The 22,387-nt window shown below is 44.8% G+C and overlaps 1 protein-coding gene across 1 annotated transcript; it reads left to right on the top strand.

The window, feature by feature from the left end:
• Positions 1-257: 257 nt before the first annotated feature.
• On the top strand, positions 258-20,939 carry LOC132579318 (interleukin-13 receptor subunit alpha-1-like). Its single transcript, XM_060249608.1, has 10 exons — positions 258-586; positions 7,325-7,476; positions 8,347-8,491; positions 9,536-9,656; positions 11,536-11,708; positions 13,027-13,154; positions 15,187-15,304; positions 17,952-18,045; positions 19,410-19,485; positions 19,846-20,939. The coding sequence occupies exons 1-10, from the start codon at positions 535-537 to the stop codon at positions 19,924-19,926; spliced, it is 1,140 nt and encodes a 379-aa protein (XP_060105591.1). The 5' UTR covers positions 258-534; the 3' UTR covers positions 19,927-20,939.
• The last annotated feature ends 1,448 nt before the right edge of the window (positions 20,940-22,387 follow it).

Raw genomic sequence — 22,387 nt, 5'->3', positions numbered from 1 at the left:
ACCTACTAAGTTTTATTCAAAATGTAAGCTTTCGTATGCTCTAAGTAGACTTCATCGGAAGTCTGCTTAGAGCACACGAAAGCTTACATTCTGAATGTGATTGAAACTTACTTGGTCTTAAAGGCGCCATTGCTTGGTTCTATTGCTTCAGAGCTACGCGGCTGCCCGCTTGGATTTCTCGGAAATCCTAAGAAGAGAGAAAAAGAGGAGCAGTGGCTGCGGTCTCCTTTTAACGCCGCCCTCTCGCTTTCAAACGTGCAAACGAAGTTCCCCAGCGGCGCACGGGCTGGGAAGGCGGGTCGCGAGAGAAAACCACCCCCTCCCCTCGCTCCTTTCGCACTAAGCGGCGCGCGGCGCTGCGGGCCTGGGGGAGCCTCGTGAAGCGCTTGTGAGCGAAGCCCAGGCTTGAGGGCCGAGGCGACACGCCCAGGGCTTTTACAAGCGGCGGGGCGGGCTCTGACGACAGTCCTCCTTCCCGTCTAAGCCGGCCCTGCAGTCGAGCAGGAGTGGAGGAAGGGACGGAACTGCGCTCTCATGGGGACCCGGGCGCTGCTGCTTCTCGCTTGCGCCGGGGCCGTCGCCCGAGGTGAGCAGTCACGGAGGCTGCAGGGCGAGGGGAGGGGAGGCGAGATTTGCCACCGAGATGGGGGGTGCTGGAGGGAGGCGAAGGCAGTTGCCCCCCGCGAGGAGGGGCGGGGATGGGGGAGAATTCTGGTCCCGCCGACGTGGGAACTTGGCCCTGGGGGCAACTTTGAATTTTTGGTCGGTTGTGTGTTTGGACGCTGCACGAGCCACGATCCGATCTGACAGTTGTCTACTCCGAAGTAGATCCCACCGGTGTGCATTCCCGGGGAAATGGACATAGTGTTGTAAACTTCAAGATGTTGCCCTTTACAAGGTGTTTTAAAAGGGAAAAAACCATATAGGTATATTTAGTGAATGTAGCTAATTTCGTATGTGGGTGGGAGAAACAAACCCATCAGTATATGAATCTTACAGACATTTAGAAAGATTTGATTGACAGGCAAAAGAAAAACAGGAGCAGTGGCTGGATGGTATCTTAACCTCCTGCCTTTTATGCGTTCATCATCGTTGGATATGTGGGTGGAGAGGATTTGTTTTATTTATTTATTTTCTTAATTAAAATGCTTGGGTAGGATTCCTACTGCCAGTATTGATCTTGTTAACATGCTATTAATCATTAATATCTATTATAGAGCAAGTGTCTGCTGCATTTATAGATCGTGTTCAAATTATGAACAATATATTTTGACAGTAATCTATACAACAACACCATAAGGTAGGGCTAGGACCAATGTTCCCTTTAAGCTGCAGGGTCTTGTAAGCAAGAATTCTACTTTGTGAGCTACTGGCATTAAAGTTATGAGCTCTTCAAATACTTTAAGAGAGCAATCATGTCCCTCCTCAACCTCCTCTTCTCCAGACTGACTACAGCGCAATCCAGAGGGAAGCTGCGGTAGAGGTGGCTGGCCACCAGTTCAGTAGTGACACTGCTGGTTAGCTCCCTTTGGATGTTTGGCGGCAGTGGTGGTGGTGGGGAAACAACACTTGCCTTCTGCAAGGCTGAGACTACAGAGTGAATGTGGCAAGGGCCATATCAACCTGGCAACACCCACCAATCAGACAGCAGCATCCAATGACATTCCACTGAGCAACGCACATAGGTGCTGCCAACCACTGCCTGCTCATGGCCATTGCCCCAGGACAGGGAGGAAAAACCCTAGGAGCACAATCCTAACAGAGGCATGTGGCCTTAGTGTACCCCCTCCACTGTAGCCCATAGGGGAAAAGGTGTCCATGTGGTGGACAGGATGCCCACCCATACTCCTGGCAGGAGTCTTGACTGGCAGTTGAAGTGCTGCCTACTTGCAACAATCCCTATCAAGCCACACACACACACAAAAGACAGACAGAAGCCAGGCTTGAACCCACAGGTCTCATGCCCAAGACCAGCATCCTAGCTACTGGGTCAGGAAGAAGAAGAAGAAGATGAAGATATTGGATTTATATCCCGCCCTCCACTCCGAAGAGTCTCAGAGCGGCTCACAATCTCCTTTCCCTTCCTCCCCCACAACAGACACCCTGTGAGGTGGGTGGGGCTGGAGAGCTGCCCTTTCAAGGACAACCTCTGTCAGAGCTATGGCTGACCCAAGGCCATGCTAGCAGGTGCAAGTGGAGGAGTGGGGAATCAAACCCGGTTCTCCCAGATAAGAGTCCGCACACTTAACCACTACACCAAACTGGCTGTCCGCCAGGCACATGCAGAGGAGCCATGCCATCAGGCTTTAAGCACTCGAATGCAGTCCTGATGTCACCACCAGCCATATGGCGTAGATGCTTAGTGGAAAGGCACTGGACTCCTGGTTCAGTCCCCACATGGAGAGAGGCCAGAAGCAGTAGCCGTGCTGATGAGTTTTTTTCACCACAGACCCCCAAAGGTGGAAGATGAGACGTACTTTTACAATCCCTCTGTGCTTCACCTTTCCACCCCATTCTCCCTGAGCCGCCTGCACACCTGCACTGCCGATCTGCATGGCTTATCAGATGCTAGCAGTGCTATGGCAGAGGTGAGACCCAGATACCTACCCTGACTTGCTATAGTAAACTGCCCATGAGCCTACTTCCCATAAGAGCTGCACACAGAAGCCAGCAGAGTGCATGAGTGTGAAGGGGATGGGGACTGCAGAGAGGTTGTTATGATCCTCTGTGACCAGTCCAGTAACTTGGACTCAAGAGTCTTCAGGGGAAGATATCAATGAGCCAAGGTGGATGGCTGAGGGGGGATCAGGAAGGGCTGCTGGCAACAGTCCAGCAACACCAGAGGTTGCCCTGTCTGAGCCTGCAAGAGAGGTCTCACTATCAACCCTTGAAATGCTGTTCAACAGATTACAAAGATAATCTCACTCCAGTGGTAAAAAGAGAAAGAACTTTCACTCACAAAAACAGAAATACATCTTACATGGCTACTCCTCTCCTTGCTCAGAAACAAACAGCGAAAGATCAGCTATCAAACTTATGAATGCATGCATACAAGATCAAAACATGCGCCCCTACATGCGCCCCCTTGCCCAGATTGCCCGAAGGTACGGGCTCGGGTGTCATCAATATGCTGATGACACCCAGCTCTATCTGCTTATGGACGGCCGGCCCGCCTGCGCCCCAGAAAATCTGGACCGAGCGTTACAGGCAGTGGCTAGGTGGTTTAGGCTGAGCGGGCTGAAGCTGAATCCGGCGAAGACAGAGGTCCTGTGCCTGGGTCGCTGCGGCCCGGGAAGGGAAATCCCCCTGCCAGTTTTTGACGGCGCGCCGCTAACAGCGTCGGGCAGGGTCAAGAGCCTGGGGGTGCTGTTGGAGCCTTCACTGACAATGGAGGCCCAGATAGCAGCCACTGCCAAGTCCGCGTTTTTTCACCTTAGGCGGGCGAAGCAGTTGGCCCCCTTCCTGGAACGTGACGACCTGGCAACAGTGATTCATGCTACGGTCACCTCGAGGTTAGACTACTGTAATGCCCTCTACATGGGGCTACCCTCGTGCCGGACCCGGAAACTGCAGTTGGTGCAGAACGCTGCTGCCCGGCTGTTATTAGGGCTCCCAAGACGGGAGCACATTCGGCCGGGGCTCCGGGATCTGCACTGGCTGCCGGTAATATTCCGAGTCCGGTACAAGGTGTTGGTCATTACCTTTAAAGCCCTATATGGCCTAGGACCTGTCTACCTTAGGGACCGTCTTTCCCCACACGTTCCCCAGAGAGTACTACGCTCGGGTTCACAAAACCTGTTGGTAGTCCCCGGGCCAAAGGAGGCCCGTCTAAAATCCACCAGGGATCGGGCCTTCTCAATAACGGCACCTTATTGGTGGAACCAGCTGCCGGAGGAGGTGCGGGCCCTGCGGGACCTAGGGCAGTTCCGCGGGGCCTGTAAGACAGCCCTCTTCCGGCAGGCCTATAATACTGACTGACAAGGAAATCTTTTGGATGGAACGAAATGCATCTGTAGACCGCCGGTTTTATCTATCTTGTTTTTATTAATTTATGGTTTTAATTCTACTTGTAAGTGTTTTAAATTGTAGTATTAAATTATTATGTTGTAAGCCGCCCTGAGACACTTCGGTGTGAAGGGCGGGGTATAAATTCCAATATAAATAAATAAATAAATAAATAAATAAAACATTCTTTCTAATCGATCTATTGACAGCCAAGTGGTTACTCATTTTACTAAGTAACACCCCAGGATTTCCCAGGTTAACTAAAACACTACTTCTACATGCCATAGGTCAGACAAGGTAACATAGTGCCAATCAAAAACAACAGTTAACTCCATAATGACTAAAATTTAAGCAACCTGAAAACTCCAACAAGATTCGAAAGATTACAGGCCAGAGGAATTTTCATGGGGAAAAGCACTGGTTGTCCACACACCAGACCTCCTCTGGTACTTCCCTTACCATTACCCAGCAGACCCTGGGCCCTTTGCTGGGCGGGGAGGGGGGCATGATCCTCTGACCAGTCCAGCAATTCAGACTCAGAGTCTTCAGAGGAGGAGCCTGAGGAGCCAAGGCTGATGGCTGAGATGGATCGGGGGGGGGGGGGCCTTGGCACCCTGAGGCACCTGCTGACGATAGTCCAGCAGCACCAGAGGCTGCCTGTCCTTACCCAGCAAAGGAGGCCTCACTACCAGCCCCTGAAATAGTCACTAGGCCTCTGCTGGGCAGGACATGAACCTACCCCATAGCTCCTCAGAACCCACTCCAGCTGTGCAGGGATGGTGGCAGAAGGCCCAGGTTGAGATGGCACAAAGAAGGCGAAGCAACAGGCTGGCTGCACACAACCCCTCTGAAGATGTAAATCAATGTTCTGACAATAGTAGTTCCTTGCAGGATCTTGGCCAGAAAATTGTACAGTCTGGCATGCCAGCATCTGCTAGCGGTGCAGCTGGAACCAGTTACTTCCCAGCCTACTTAAGCTGAGGTCTGGGAGGACTACCTTACTGGATCAATTGATCCACTAGGCGCAAGCCTCATGTCTCCAGGCCTCCAAGCTCAGTAGTCCTACAAAGGCAACCTGACTGCAGGGGGGAGAGCAGAGGTGGCCAGGTCAGTCTGTTGCACCTTACTGAAGAGGTGAGTTGCAAGGCATGACATCTAGGGACCAACATGTCTTCAGTCTTTAAGGTGCAACTTGTATTGCATTTCACAGCTAAAGAAAACAGTGGTTCAGTGTCACCTTAAAGACCAATTGCATACATCCCAGGATGAGATTCCCATGCCAAAGCTCACCCCTCTGGATGTGTGAAGGGGAAACCATTCAAGGAGCCATGTGGGGAAATATCAGAAGGGGCAAGAGGAGTTACGTCAGACAGTGACTTGGGGGGCTGGGGAGTAAGTACTGTCTACTCAACAACAGACGGGGATGGAGTTGTAGCTTGCTCCAGACTATTGAACAGCAGCAGGGAAATGGTAAAAAGGTATCTAGTACAGTCTCTGTGCTTTTGCAAGCTGCTCTGGGAAGCCATAGGGAGATGGAATAAGCTCTCTCGATTACAGCATGCCTTTGAGCGGGGTAGAGTTGTCAGATGACTGTCTAAGTTGGGATGCTACAGAAACTGGATTGGAACCATTGAGATGGCAGGAGCCATCTTCATTTTCTGGCGTGGTATACTTGATGTGGTCGTGGGTAGATAACTCACTGAAAATGTCAAGACAGTGTGCGTTTGCAATAAAAAAGGCCAACGCCATGCTGGGAATTATTAGGAAGGGAATTGAAAACAAATCAGCCAGTATCATAATGCCCCTGTATAAATCGATGGTGCGGTCTCATTTGGAGTACTGTGTGCAGTTCTGGTCGCCGCACCTCAAAAAGGATATTATAGCATTGGAGAAAGTCCAGAGAAGGGCAACTAGAATGATTAAAGGGCTGGAGCACTTTCCCTATGAAGAAAGGTTGAAACGCTTGGGACTCTAGCTTGGAGAAACGTCGACTGTGGGGTGACATGATAGAGGTTTACAAGATAATGCATGGGATGGAGAAAGTAGAATTGTTAACTCACAATACAAGAACTCGTGGGCATTCGATGAAATTGCTGAGCAGACAGGTTAAAACGGATAAAAGGAAGTGCTTCTTCACCCAAAGGGTGATTAACATGTGGAATTCACTGCCACAGGAGGTGGTGGCGGCCACAAGTATAGCCACCTTCAAGAAGGGTTTAGATAAAAATATGGAGCACAGGTCCATCAGTGGCTATTAGCCACAGTGTATGTGTGTATATAAAATTTTTTGCCACTGTGTGACACAGAGTGTTGGACTTGATGGGCCGTTGGCCTGATCCAACATGGCTTCTCTTATGTTCTTATGATGTGACCATTCTAGATACAGAAGAAGACAGTCTTCCACTCATTGCCTTCCTAGAGCTGGATGAGGTTGTATGCCCCATGGAGGTTGAATTTGGTGAATCTGTTCACTCCCTGGAGTCCATCAAACAGTTCAAGAACCAGGGGAAGGGAACAGCTGTTGTGTATAGTCTGCAACTCAACGTTTCCCTTGCCAGAGTTGGTGAACCTGGTTGGCCTTTTCAGCCTTATGGGGGGGTGGGTCATGAAACATGGTCTGTAGATGGGCCATGAACCCCTGAAAATTCCCCCAGACAGGGCTGTTCTGGAGCAACAGGGGCACTGCCCACTTAACTGTGGCTCCTTTAAAGAGGCTGATCACAAAATAGATCTCAGTGCAATCATTAGAGAAATCATCCTGTTATAGTTTGCACTGCACCAGGAAGGAAGGAAACAGGCAAGCATTGCCATCCAACTTTTCTGGTACTCTTCTGCTGCCTCTGTTCCTGCAGAGGTGGAGTGGTTTCTGGGGGGCTGTGGGTTGGGGTTTGTGCCCAATAGAGGCTTGGTGATTATTTATGTTGAATATTGTAACTTTGCATGCAAAAGGATCTGAGAGGAAAAGGGTTAAGAAGAGAATTCTCTGCTTGGGTACACATCTCATGGGCTAGATGTTCAGCCTCTTTGGCAGTTGTTTGCATTCTATTTCATTTTATATAGCACCTCTCTTCTTCTCTTTCTTACCTGGGCTTAGAGTTTCTGGGTACAGGCTATCATAACATCAGGAAGGGGACCAGTGCAGGTTAGAGCAGGCCTAGCTTAGCCATCCAGTTAGCTCAGGAAGAATTTTTGAGCGTCCACTGCTCTACACACACCTTGCTCTGCTTCTCCAGAATAGTGGCAGTCCAGTGACAACACTGTTGTTGCATCCAGGCATGTTCTGTGCCATAATACCTTATTTTTTATCTCTTTTTTGCAGGAGTCCTGTTTGCCCGGCCTCCTAATGTGACTTACTCTATTGATGAAAAGAGCTGCAGCTTACATATAACATGGATGCATGTCCAGCCTCCCAACAGTAACTGCACACGGCACTACCATGCTGTCATATACGTCGAGGGGAAAAAATTTTCAGTAAGCATCCTAGTCATTTGGATTCCACCATTTCTCTAGCTGATAGTATAAGGAAATAAAAATTTTCAATACAGGGGCAGCCATTCTTACAAAAATGAGAACTTTGGAAACTGAAAAATGGTAGTTAGTCACCTAATTTTTCCCTGCTTCCCAATTCCCCTCCTTCTGTTTTCTCGTAAAGGAAATGGTGGTGAAATAAGGGTCAAGAAAAATGACACTGCAAAAACCGGAAGCCTGATTCAGTTGAATTTTATTTGCTACCACCATTTGCCCCTGCAGCCAGAAAAGTGGTTAAATTGGGCTCACCAATTGGCATCAAAGCCAGGAGCTTTATTGGCCAGAGGGGAAATTAGACAATGCATTGCTGACTGAGTTTTTCACACATGCAGAGCCAGTCTCAGCCACATGGCATCCAGTGCAACTGCTGGGAGCCATGCACTGGGGAAGGTTTGCTGGGAGCCCCACCCTGCAGCTAGCTGCCCAAAAGCCCCCACTGCAGCAGTCCTTGCTGATTTCCCTCACTGCCCAAGTCTCAGACAGTGTGAGTGGAGGGGGCAGGTGGCAGTCAACTGAAGGGTGGTCATGGGACCCCCATCACCATCAAGCTGATCATTCTCATGTTGAGTGATTCTGGGGCCTGATCCTTGAGTTTTGCCCAGAGCTCCAGAATCACCAAGACCGCCTCTGCATATGTGTTTGTCCATGATGTAATGTCCTATCTCAGCACTTGGCAACTGAATATATAAATTATCTCCAGAGTGTGAGGCTGCAACCAATGAAGTTAACTAGTTCTTCATAAGAATTCACTATAAAATTTCCCCATGTAACTTTCCAAGGGAATATTGAGAGTAATACAGTTTTTCATCCTAGAAACAATGCAAAGAAGAAAATTTCTGGAAAGAGAAAGTGCCTCTGAATAAAAAAATTGATTTTGACATCAAAACCTCCTGTCGTAAACTTTGTACAGATTTATCACCCTGGAATGGTAATAAATCTTTCCATGTGGAACGAAATGGTAAGTCTTTAGATATGTCTTTAGTATAATGCCAGGTTTAAGAAAAATATATTTTAATGTCTGCTGAAGTGCATCTGCCCAGCTGTTATATCCAGCATTCTGCATTTTTCTCTGCTCAGTTTCCTCCATGTCTCTGCATTATACCCTTTCATCTCCAACAAAGGTACAACAGTAAGAGGCTTATGTTACCACCTGGTCAGTGAGCCCTAGTAGGGTTGTCATTCAATGCTGTGGGAAAGTAGCTACTTCTCAATAGCATCCAAGCTGGGACAAACAACCTTAAGTGACCTTGCAATACACACATAGGGCTAAATCCAACTACTTCTGCTTACTCAGATGAAAGAAGGCTTACTCTAGCAGAAGGGTTGACATTGGATACTACACAGCATCAGTGGAGCCCATTAGTACTTTTAGAGGAAGGAGGACTGGCAGTCAAAGCCAGGACTGAGGACATTTCTTTACCTATGTATTTGAAATTTTTTGGAGGAAATGCAGGATGTTTTTTTTTAAATTAAATTAAAACAATAAAACTTTTAAAAAACACAAATATGATCACCCTGTGAACCACTATGCCATAACAAAATCACAACATGTTTTTAGATTTCAGAGCTGACAAGATACCCTTTGAATTGTTTGTATTAGGCCTAGTGAACGTTCTTCATGCTAGAAGAGACCACAAAGGTTATTAGTGGTTTTATCATTCTCATTTCCCACATCTGCCACTTCCAGCGCCCTTTGGCCCCTGCTCCCCATTTACTGTGCAGTTTTGTCCCCCCACTTCCTTCATTGAAAGAAGAAACAGTTACAGAAAATAAATGTGCACAGATATTTTAATTGGTATGGTTTGTCCTGGGTTACAGAATTTTATCAGTACAAGTCCTTGCTAGCAAACTGCTGCTGTGCTAGAAATCCAGTATCTGGTCTTTCTGTTATGCATCACTGCAGGCAGACCGTGCCAAAGGTTCAGAAGCTCACTATGGAAGAGAAATGCTTGCAAGGGAGGGAAACAATCTCACTTTTGATGGTCTTGCTTTTTCTTTCTAGGGGCTGCGGATACTGGAGCCAGAAATGCTAACTGCGTTTTGTGGAATAGGAACTACATGAAATGTTCATGGCAGGCTGGAGAGAAAGCAAGCCCTGACTCTTCCTACAGGCTGTTCTACTCGTTAGTACTTGAAGATTCTTTTTTGGCACCAAAACAACTCTCTCAGACTTCATCAGACAAAATGGGAATGGCAAGCAGCAATTCCTAAATAAGTGGGCAGTATGGAATCATGGGAATGTTTTTAGCAAATTAAAAGAATCACAAATAGGGATCTGTGTTAGTGTAGGACAAAACAGGCTTGAAAAAACACTGGAGGGTGGTAAAAAGCAGACTGCTGTCATGCCATAAATCTAGGTAACATTCTGGCTTTGTTAGTTTAAATAGAGGGCATGGTTCCTCAAGAGATTATAACATCCATATAGTTTGCCATAGGATGGGTTGGTATATGCAATAAGACAAACAGCCAATATCCCCCATTTGAGTATGTCAATACAAAAAAACAAAACCACCAAATATTCTGATACACTGTTTTAAAAGAGAAATAATATAAGTTAGCCCTTAGAAAAACAGGGTGTGTTAAAGTATAGCGGAAGGTGGGTTAGTATATGTAATGAGACAAACAGGCTTTTAGAGTGATGCAGAAGTTTATTTTTGGAACTTTTCAAATTCAAAATTTGTCTTTTATTATCCTAATGTATTTGGCTTTGTTTGATAAAAGAAAAATCAGATTATTTTGCTCAAGCTCAAGGAGCTAATAAAATTGAAATATCTGTATGCAAAACATCTTTGGTGAAAGTGGGGAATGTTAGATGTTGAATTTTGTCCTGAAAAACCTGTTCCTGTCTTTCACTCTTTGGCCATGTTGTTTTCTGCATCCATCCCTGCAGACTGTAGCATAGCTGTAAGATGGGTAAAGCACATTTTGCCTGTGCTCAAAAGTACATATGATTGTTAGGAATGACCTTTTGCCATGATGAGACCTGGCTGTTATTGAGCAATGTGTACCTGCGTATGTCTGAAGGTATACTTCATTTGTGTGGAAATTGGGTCAGGTTACAATGATTCAACCAGTTTCCAATGCAGACTGAGAGTACTTCCAAGCATATGATTAAAGGAAACAATCTCACCTTCCTCAGTGCCAGTTTGGTGTAGTGGTGAAGTGCGTGGACTCTTATCTGAGAGAACCAGGTTTGATTCCCCACTCCTCCACTTGCAGCTGCTGGAATGGTCTTGGATCAGCCATAGCTCTGGCAGGAGTTGTCCTTGAAAGGGCAGCTTCTGGGAAAGCTCTCTCTCAGCCCCACCCACCTCACAGGGTGTCTGTTCTGGGGGGAGAAGATATAGGAGATTGTAAACCTCTCTGATAGAGCCCTGTGGCACAGAGTGATAAAGCTGCAGTACTGCAGTCAAACGCTCTGCTCATGACCTGAGTTCGATCCTGGTGGAAGCTGGGTTCAGGTAGCCGGCTCAAGGCTGACTCAGCCTTCCATCCTTCTGAGGTCGGTAAAATGAGTACCCAGCTTGCTGGGGGGAAAGCGTAAATGACTGGGGAAGGCAATAGCAAACAACCCCATAAAAAGTCTGCTGTGAAAACGTCGTGATGCAATGTCACCCCAGAGTTGGAAACGACTGGTGCTTGCACAGGGGACTACCTTTACCTTTAAGCCTCTCTGAGATTCAGAGTGCAGTCTTCTTCTTCTCATGCCACAGCAGGAAGGGTTTCAACTTGAGGGAGCTTCAAAGCAGTTTTTGTTGAGTCATGGTGTACTGTCATGATGGGGTTGGGGGGAGTTAACAATTCTACTGGACATGCCCAGGCCTTTGGAGTCCACAATCCCAGACTGTAAGTATGAATAAAACAGGAATGCACTCCTTCAGTTTAGCTGCATTGTACCTTGATATTTCTTATATCCTGTGTGTTTATTTCTCTCTTGTCTGTTGGCAACCATTGCTGACCAGGCTTTATCGTTTACTGTCTCTGATGTTGCTTTCCCTCAAGGCATGACTCCAATAGCGGACAACAATGCAGAAATCTCACTCGCGAAGGATCTGACTTTCGATGCGGTTTTGTATGGATTCATGAGCATGTTCAGCTTATAGCTATTTCCATTCTAGGCAATTCTGGGAATGTTCAACCCTTGTGCTTGCTTGAGCGTTCAATAAATAATTTAGGTTGGTTTCATTTTTAAAATATTATTATTGATTTGGCTTTAGTCCACGCTGTGCCATGTATTTGAAATAGGGAGTAATGGTAAAACTTGCTCCAGTAATTAAAATGGAACTAATCCTCCCTATATCTCATAAAAGCAACACATTACTTCTCAAAGATGCCAAGGTTCAAGCCTGGCTGGTATCGAGCAATGTGTACCTCCAATGTGTTGTCCACAAGAAAGGATTTCAGGGTGGGAAGGAGTGGCACTGAACGTGCCTCTCCAACATGTTTTTGCGGTCTCAGCTCTGCACACAGAAGGTGGACTGAAGAGGATGTTCCTGATTGATCTTAGAGGTTGTAATGGAACATAGGCATGGAGAATGCCTCTCACAATATGGTATCGCTTCCCCTAGTATGAGGGAGCAGCTGAGATAGTTATTCATGCTAAGGTGGGGGGAGGAAGAGCAACCCAGGTTTGGTTGAGATTGAGTGAGTGGAGGCCCTGTATTTCTGGGGAGAGGCAGAGATAAGATTTCTTACCTGGGCTTCTTTTCTAAGAGTGCAGCATCCTAGTGACCACAGAAAGCACTACCAAGCCTCTAGCATTTAATTTATTAAATTGGATTTTAAACCAGCCTCTCCTGTAAAAACAGGGCTCAGGGCGGTGTACAGCTAGAATAAATTCATATAAGTACATAATTAAAAACAGTTTAAAACAGTAAACACACAGCACCAACCTAGCAGATGATACTAAAATTTCAGTTGTGCCACTGCTTCACAGGGAGTAGGAGTGCCAGGAAGATGGAATTGTTGCTGCCCTCAGCCAAATGTCTGATGGAACATCTCTGCCTTATAGGCCCTGTGGAACTGCATCAGTTCTTGCAGGGCATGGGTGTTATTCGGCAGAGAGTTCTACTAGGTTGGAGCCAAGGTGGAAAATGCCCTGAATTTGGTCAAGAACAGCTGGGTATCTTGCAGACCACAGACTACCAGTGAGTTCTTAGCTGTTGAGCACAATGGTCTTCTGAGCATACACAGGCTGTGGTAAAGAAGGGTGCTGTGTTGTGGCTGAAGGGAGGCGAGTAAGTTGATGGAGGGTCCGTGTACTAGCAGGTAGGGCTGAGAGGGAGTTCTGATTTACTCTTTGCTTTGGAATCAATGAATTCAGTAAAGCTCCTGAGACTTTACAGTATTTTGAATAGGAAAGATGTCTCTTAGGGAATGTTTGATTTGTGTTTTATTTTAAAGCTTATAAATTGCGTTAACAAAATATTGGATTTCTTTAGAAATAAATCTTTATTCCTTTTTTATTTTTTCCCTTTGTGTTTGATATTTCAGTAAAATATGATCCTCCAAAAATTAAAAACCTCTCAAAGCATGGCAGTGAAGTATTTCTACAATGGACTAAACCAGACAAATTATATGCTGCAGATTATGAAGTAAAAGTTAATAGTAAAGTACATAACGTAAGTGACTATTTTGATTAATTTACAACTTAATCTAATTAGTGTTTCAGTGATTGTTGGTGTGCTCTGGAAAGAAACTATATGCCTTTGTTAATTTTTTAGCTTCCGTAATAATTTAGCACACATTACCTGGCCATCCATTAGGAGGAATACTACTATTGCAACTTAAATATCAGGACGAGCATGATCCAAAGCTGTCCTCCACAAGGCAGGCAAGGGCATCCTAGTAAGCAGGGGATTTCCTATTCACTTCCAGCACCCTGAACACCATCTTGTATGGAGGGGGATGCTTATGCAGAACTTTGTGCAGCACTGATGAATACAGGAGGCCCTGATTTGCCAAACGCTGGCTACATCAGCTCTGGCTTGTGAAACCTTATGCTAGATTAAACTTGAATAGTCTAAAAGGTGCCATTTGATTTCCTGTTTTACTTTGCTACTATGGATTAAAATAGCTACCCTTTTGAAATTAAGCTCTAAATGGGTGTGGTGGGCTTCCTACTCCCCTAGTATGAGCTGGACACTCATAGTGCTGTAGCATTGTTTAGGCAGGTGTGAGCTTGGTTCATACCTGGGCGGAAGTCCAGCTGGGAGCCCCATGTAAGATACCAAGCCTTTCAGAGAAGAGCAGAATAGAAGCATGGGAACAATATTGTCCTTGGAGTGTTTTCGTATATGCTGATGTCTCATCGTAAATGTCCTTCTTTATACCTGAAGAAGTGTGTGTGTATACACTAAAGCTTATACTTCGAGTAAAACTTTGTTGGTCTTAAAGGTGCTACTGGACTCTCACTTTCTTTTTTATATCAACCAATAAAAATGAATGAAAGGGTGGGGTTTCAAAGCCTGCTGAGGAGTCAGAAGAGCTGTCTTACTTGCCTTGCTGAACATGACATATTGTCGCTTGGTGGTGTTGGTGCTTACTAACATCTGATGCATGCATCGGTTTCCAGTTCTGGTTTATTGCCTTTGCTGCTTTTTTCCCCCACCCAATTAACCCAAACCAACAATACCAGACCCCAACTTTTCATTGTTTTAATCTGCCAAAACAATTTTCACTATTTTGCATACTAATTCACTTCCCACTCTCTATATATGTAGGACTGCTAATTCCATCCCATACTATTGTCTGATGAAGTGTGCTTTTAGATTTGTTGGTTTTAAAGGTGCTACCGGACTCCAACTTTGTTCTGGTGCATACATGGCACTGATTATTAAAAACACTCTCCCTCTGCCAGTGCTCCTGTGCTATGAAAGATAGCATTATTTCTTTTATTTAAACATTCATTAGCTGCCTTTCTTCTTTACAGAACTCAAGGTGGCCTACAACACAGAAAAAATACATTAAATAAAACACATAAAAACAGAAACGCAGCAATGAAGATCCTGTGAATTTAGGGGGAGGTATTTGTGAGTTTCCTGCATTGTGCAAGGGATGGACTAGATGACCTTGGATATCCCTTCCAACTCTATGATTCTCTGAAACCAAAATTAAAAATCACAGTTCAGAACTACTGAACTTAACCAAATGTGGTCCTTAAATAAAACCATATTCAGCTGCCTCCTAAAGATAAAAAATGGTTCATCCACATCTCTACCGGAAACCTCTGCACAGTCAACCACTCTGTACAATACAATATTCAAGAGCATTAGCTGTGTTGGTCTGTGGTTGCAAAACTAAAAAAATAATCTTATGGCACACACAGAATGTACAATGGAGGAGAGAAGACGTATGTAAGCTGCTTTGAGTCCCCATTGGGCTAAAAGGCAGGAGATAAATAAATGTAACAAACTTTTTTTGAACAGACATATGTCCTCAGCTGGCAAGTGGTGGAACCAAAAATGCAGGAGTCTAGTCTGTAATATTACTCCACAATGCACAGTTGCTTATAAGAGAAACACAATACCATTTACAGCAGCAATAATATTGTTTATTTTTAATATACCTTTTAAAAAGATCTGGGATGTTTTAATCCTACGGAATGTTCATAGGCCAGGCAAAGTGTATGATTGTCTTTTCTCTTTTATGCAGTTCACGAATTCTAACGATGCAAATATCCCAGTTGAGCCTGATGCATTGAATACTTTCCAAGTGAGAGTCAAGGCAACAGGAGGACTATGGAGTGACTGGAGTGAAATGGAAGTTATAGGTGAGAAGCATCTAGTGTTCCTCTGTTCTGTGTTTTCCTGTGCACCTGTACAGGGGCCTTATAGGTATAGATCCATTCTGAGTCGCCATTACAGTTGTAAGCTCTTTGTATTTATACACTTCCAAGTGCCATATGGTCTGAATGTCCTTTATTTTCAAAAGAAACTTGTGGGGGAGGGTACTGTTTTGTTTTACAGGTGGGGAAATTTTTCTTCATGGGTGGTGATTTGGACAGAGGTTGCCTCCTTGTGGTACATGACTGGAAGGGGGTGGGATTAAAATATCCTACTGGTCTTGCCACAGTTCTGGGGGAGGACCTAGGGCTATGTCATGTATTCAAGAGGGTTCAAATTATGGAAGTGCAACTAAAAAAACCCAATAGTAGGTTTCCAGCTCCTGATATCAGTGAGCCAAAAAAAAAAAATTGGTATTCCCAGTTCCCAGGGTTCCTAATACTGGTTAAGAATTCCGATGGGGTTTTTCCTCTCCAGATTCCAATATTTTTTTGGCTCCTTTATTCCCAACGGGGAATCTTTACAGGAGGCTGGAGGGGCTGTTGGCTGCTGGCACCAGAATTTCTGCAAAGCTGCTGGTGCCTGTCCTTTAAATAACCCCTCAATGAGGCTCCCCCAGCCATCCTCCATTGATTCCTGTAGGGAAGAATGTAAAACACAAGAATCGCCCAAGCTAAACAGCAGGAAAACTGTTACAGACCTAGTAAATGTAAACTTAGAGAATCCAACTGACATATAGCCCAAGAATCTAGACTAATGTAAAACCCAAGAACTTATGTTAATGTACAGCCAAAGAATATAAAGTAATGCAACCTTGACCTGGATAACCCAGGTAAGCCAGATCTGATCAGATCTTGGAAGTTAAGCAGGGCCAGGCCTGGCTAGTATTTGGATGGGAGATCTCCAAGGAGTACCAGGGTCATGACACAGAGGCAGACAATGTCAAGCACCTCTGAACATCTTTTGCCTTCAAGCCCCACTGGGTGTCGCCAGAAGTCAGCTTTATTTAGTGGCAAAAAAAAAAGTTGAACAAAAGGCTATTACAGGGGTGGCCAAACTTGCTGGACATAAGAGCCACAAAAAATAAATGTCAGATGTTTGAGAGCTGCAAGACAGGGAGGGAGGAAGGAAGGAAAACAGATGGAAGGGGAGGGGGGAGGGAGGGAAAGGTGGAAAGAAAGCAACTGTAACTTTAAATGCATTCTCCAAGCCACCAGCTGGCTTGACTTGGAGAAATTATTTAAAGAGACAAATGCCTTCTCCAAGCTGGCCGATTGCTTTGTAAAGTCAATAAAAACAATTTAAAAAGAGCATAAGTGAACACAAATCAACCAGTTACAACCCAATGCCAAGCCTGGGAAGACACAGACACTCCCGGGAGGGGGGGACAGTCCTGGGAGTCTTCAAATGCTGGCTGCCAACACACTTTGTTAATCCCAAATACTTCTGGAATTTTTTGGGACTCATTTGTTGGTATCACAGAAAATCCTGGATACCATCTGGAGGCCTGAATATATCTGGAAAATACCAATAAAACTTTTTTGTTATATATTCAGCTTGATTATATCCAAACACATATCTCTTGTTCAGATTCAAACTCTGGCATCTCTAGTTCAAAAAATGCTGATAGCCGGGGGTGGGGGAGGGGGAGGAATTCTATTTGTGACCTTCGAGAGCTGCTGTTAGTCTATAGCAGGGGTGGGGAACCTCTGTCCCGAGGGCGGTATGCAGCCTTTGAGGTCACTTGGTGTGGCCCTTGGGGATTGCTGGACCAAACTGAGCCATGTGGCAGCCTCCCTGGGGCCTGGCTGGCCAGCAAGGATCTGGCCCAGCTGTGCTGTGCAGCAGCCTCCCCAGGGCCAGGCCGGGATCACAGGGCCCAGATGTACTATTCAGCAGCCTCCCTGGGGCTTGGCTGGCCGGCCAGAATTGCTGCAGGGTCTGGAAAAGTTACTGTCACCGTTCAGTTTACACTTGATTATCCCAGATGGTGTGGCCTAATATGCTAATGAGTGTGACCTGATATGCTAATATTAGGGGATGTGGTCTAATATGCTACTGAGTTCCTGCTCGGCTTTTTCTACAAAAAAGTTCTGGACCTAGGCATTTGCCTAAGGCGGCAGGCCAGGTGTGTGTGTGTGCGCCAGATTAGGCTCTCTCCACATCACTTCAAATAGAAAAATAATTATTTGCATTAATTTTGCTGGCCTGAATCATTCTCTCTCAGCAGAGCAGTTTTTTAAGTTGATAATTTTTATGACCCACGAATGATGTTATAAATATCCATATGGCCCTTGGCAGAAAAAGGGTTCCCCACCTCTGGTCTATAGGAGCAGTTTCATATGCTAAGTTTTTTGCAGTGGAACAACTGGGAACATGGAGATGCTACAGAGAAAGGCCTCTTTGTATCTCATATGGAAAAGTTAGATCAAGCACGAATCTGGCTTCTTACTAGTTATGTGGATCCATTTCTAAACTCAAATCATCAGCCATCTTTCCTCAGTTATCTTATCTATGTGTATATTAAGGATGTAACAGGGGAAAAGAACATTTGGGTTTTATGTACTTGCTGTTCCATTTGAAAGCTGCTGTTGGGTGCCTAACTGCTTGCTGTTGCTTTTTTTTTTTTTCCAGATAGTAGACCTTCCACATTTTCTCTTCTTTTGTTAGTTTTAATTCCCTCATGTCTGGCACTGCTGTTGGTTGTTTTGCTAATTTACCTGAAGAGGTGAGAGAAAAGTTTGTAATTTTTCTTCTGTTTCATCTTTCCTGCTGTAGGCCCATTTCTATTTAATCTTTCCTGCTGGGGACTATTTGTGGCCAAGGCTGAGAATTTTTTTACAGATGAAAATATATATGAAATTATAATTTGCTTCTTGCTTTATTGTAGCTCTGTCCCAAACTCAGTTTTCGAAATGCAGATCTGATTTAAAATGAGATATTATAGCCTGTGGAGAGTTGAGCGAAATTTTTTTTTATAACAAGATCAAACTGGGTTTTGCTTTCACTCTAATGTTCTATGGGTGTTATCACAACCTTCTATGGCGATGCCAGCCTACCGCTTCCAGCCTCAGTGAGGGCAGCTAAATATACGTTAGTCTCTTCGGGGTCTGATACGGTAGATGAGCAGGGGACCACTGCAGATTTGAAGTCTTTCCCAATCACGCAGGCACCAGAGAACGTAACAGTAAACTATAGTGCTTTATTTACAAAATAGGCTTTAACTGGGGGATGGGATGTATGTACAGAGGCTAGTTTGTATCTTGTAAGAATAACATTTTCGTTACAGTATGTTGGCTAGACCCTCCAGCAATGCTATGAGGTATTTCAGGGTACACAGTTCTTCTATTAATCCACTCTCCTAAACTTTAATCAGGCTGGCCTCTTGGGCTTTGAGTGCCTGGTCCTTTGAGTCGTCTGGTTTGACAAGCCCCAGCTCTCCTGACTCCCTCAGACCCACGGCTCTCCCTCAGCCACCTTATAATCTTCTAGGAGCAGTGTATCATATGTCTGTGACCACTAAGGTCTTCCACTTAGACACTCTCTGTCACCTTCCTCTTCCTTAGAGGGCACTCGTGAGCTAGAGATATGCCTCACACTCAGCCACCTGGCTGATTTCACAGAGTGTATATAGAGCTTCACTTCACACAAGCCTCTCTCACCACACTCTGAGTCCAACTCCCCCTTTCTCTGACCGTTTTTCTCTGACAGTTAACCTCTGAGCCGTTATCTGTCACTCAGGACTTGAGAGTTCTGAGCACCCCTGGCCCCCACCTTCAGGTCACATGACTCAGGGCTCTCTGAGTCCTCAGCTTCCCCATTAACCCTTTGATTCCGTCACAGATGTGTATCCAGTAGCAGGGTCAAGTTCACATCCATGTTTCACATGTCCTAGAAGCATCTTACTGGCCACTTGGGAGACAGGATGGTGGAGTTAAATTGAGCCTTTCATCTGATCCAGCAGGGTTCTTCATAGTCCTCCTGGCATGCAGGCATCTTGTGTAAATAAATCAATGCAGCTTTTAAATATTGGTGAGCTAATTAAACAAACATCTGAATTCTTAACACCCTTTAACCTTTTGTATTTTAAAGGATTAAACTGCTGATTCTTCCAAAAATTCCTGACCCTGAAAAGATTCTGAAGCACATGTTTGAAGAGCAGAATGAAGTGAGTAATACCTGGCTGGTTAGGCTTCTGGCTGATCTCAGAAATTAAACTGCTGAGTAGGCTTGCTAAGTGCTACTAGTCATTCCTTCTGCTTGACTCTACAGGGAATGTTTTGGTGCATGGAGGAGAGACTCATGGTGTGAAATATGCACTGAGGAACAAACTTGGCCCCAGATGCATGTTTGTTGTGTAGTTGCATATGTATGTCTTCCCTCTATGAATTATAGTGCACACTGTAGAAAGACATAGGTTCACAGCTGAAAACTTGTCTTGTAATCTGTGAAGTGGCCTTAAGAAAGAGAAGTAATGCAGAGTATTGCATTGTTTTCAGAGGCTTTCACTGCTATTTTTCATCCCTAGAACCAGCCCACCCATGAAGCAGCCAATAATGAGGAAACCCATTCATTGATGATTGTGGAGCCTGCTGGGAATGAGAAGTGAGGAAACCAGCTTGTGATCTTTGAGAAACGACTTATGAATGTAAACCAAACATATGAGGCACAGGAACTGATGCTGCAGCTGCTGAAACATCTCTTGAATATTTCACTCAAACTCCCTTTGTGCTAGAAGCAAGCATCAAAATCCCTTTGTGCTAGAAGCAAGCATTAGACTAATAAGCAGTTCCACAAGATGCATTTCCTCAGTTGTCACATAGTCCTGCTTTCCTTTTTTGTCATCCTTGCTGTGGAATGTCAAGTCTCGCATTACCTTTTTGTGAAGCTGCAGGTTTGCTTTGGAATTCATTTTCCTTAATTTTTTGCTGCTTGAAAAAACATGAATTATCTGGCAAGGCTTGCCTTAGCAGCCAACGGTTCTCGGATTTTATTGTCCTGAGCCCTCCTCAGGTTAAAACAGACACTATTAAGCCTCTTCCATTGTGGCTCTGGGAAAACTAAGACAACTAGGCTAAGTGTTGACAGCCCATATTCCCAGGCCAGAGTATTTCTTATTGCTGAGATTGTTGAAATATCTCTCAAAAGCAGGTATGAAGAAATCCCAATAAGAGTTTATTACTTATCTGTGGTTTTTATATATGGGAATGATAAAATGGCCCACCTACATGACTCAGAATCATAACACTGAAAGAGGTCCCAAGATGGTTTGTAACGGGGATTTCTCGTAGTTTCAACAGACCCCCATGCATTCATAGCTGTCCAGACGAGTGGATTGGAACCTCCAACCTGAGTATCCCAGTCCTTAATCAAAACTTTCTGCAGTGTGTTCTTAAATTGCTCTGTGGGTCACCTCTTGTCCATTGCAGTAAGCTACACTGTAGCATTTCCTGTTGTGTTGTTAAATTGATCTGTGGGTCAGGTCTTGTTCATTGCAGTAAGCTACATTGTAGCATTGTAGACTTTGTTATCTGTTAGTTTGGTCTGGGGTTTTTATTATTTTTTTTACAAGTTGAAATTTGTGATCTCTAAGGAATAAACAAACATACTTTTTCAAGTAAAGATTCTCTCTTCATTTTTAGGTACCCTTTCCTTTCATGGAGAAGGGTGTATAGAAGGACTGTATATACAGTTTTCAGCATCCTTGCTGGTTTATTAAATTGTGTTTTATTTCTGTTTATGTTGTATTTGCAAACTTTGGTTTGCAGGCCAGTCAGCAGTTTCCAGCTGAATTCTGAATGCAGTTGCCCCCAACCTTCACACATACAGAACTTGGCCTCATTCCTGGTAACATTATTGGGTTGCTGAAGCACCCCACATTCAAGCATTTCACTGAAGTACTCAAAACAGTTGTGCAGATGAGAGGGCAGAGCTATACAGGTGAAGGAAGCAGGCAGAATCTAAGCAGGAGAAGGGAAACCAATTTTTTACTTGATTTTTTTCTTGGCAGAGTGATCTTTCGTTTAATGGCTGGCAATTTTTAACTTCTGGCTTTTTCCCCTCAGAATGATGCTGGTTGTAATGCTAGAACTTTATGATGAGCTAAGAAAACTGAGCGCGATGTGTAGGCTTAGGTGTTTGTTTCTATTCTAACTGATATGATCTCAGTCTCTTGGTTTGCTCTGTCCTACCATGAGAATCCATTTTATGGATGGAAGGAAAGGAAGTAGATAATTTCAACATATAAATTACCAATGCTTGATTCTGCTGTAGTGAAAGTGGCACTTGGCCATTCACACCTCTAGGCCCTAAATACATGAGAATACAACCGCCTAGTATGGCATTAGTGAAAGTTAAATTGTTCTGACATTGAGTTGGCCAATGTGTATGGGAAACAGCTGTAGCCCTGAACACTTTCTCAGCAACTAGCAAAGGAGACTGGGTTTTTTTCCAACACAAAACAAAAGAAGTGAGGATCCACAAGAAAATTGCATCCCTTCCCCTCCCTTTGCTTTCTTCCTTCTCCCCACTTCTCTAACAATCTTCCCCTTTCTTCTGATCCCTCCCCTTCTGTTGAATCTTCCCCACCTCTTTCTCCCCCTGCCCTTCTCTGACAATCTCCCCCCTCTTTATCCTCCTTTTCTTAACTGTCAACCTAAAACCCCCCACAGGTCTATATTCACCCCCATCCCTTTTTTCCTCCCCCCACTTACCTTACCAACCACGGCAGCTGCAGGATTGAGAAGCTGTTCCAGGTCCAGAGCAGCTTTTTTGTTGCTGCCCCAGGCATGACAGCAGCAGCAGCTAGGAGTCACTCTGGGCCCAGAGATGCTCCAAGATATCACCATCAGCTAGGAACCTCCCAATGTATTTTTGGTAAGATGTCAAGATTTTTCTGCAAACCTAAGGTGTCCTCCAGGTTTGCAGAAACATCTGTTTAGAGTCAGTGTGGCCCCTGTCTATGGATTTAGATAGCCACAGATGGAGGCCACACTTGAAAAATAGATATATAGATGTCAATAGGAATGAAGTGAGATTTTTCCTCCAGAAAGTGATCTAAAGCCACTGCA

The sequence above is a fragment of the Heteronotia binoei genome, chromosome 11, assembly GCF_032191835.1.
Source record: "Heteronotia binoei isolate CCM8104 ecotype False Entrance Well chromosome 11, APGP_CSIRO_Hbin_v1, whole genome shotgun sequence".
In the NCBI taxonomy this organism is placed as follows: domain Eukaryota; kingdom Metazoa; phylum Chordata; class Lepidosauria; order Squamata; family Gekkonidae; genus Heteronotia; species Heteronotia binoei.
This window is presented reverse-complemented; position numbering and strand designations above follow the sequence as displayed.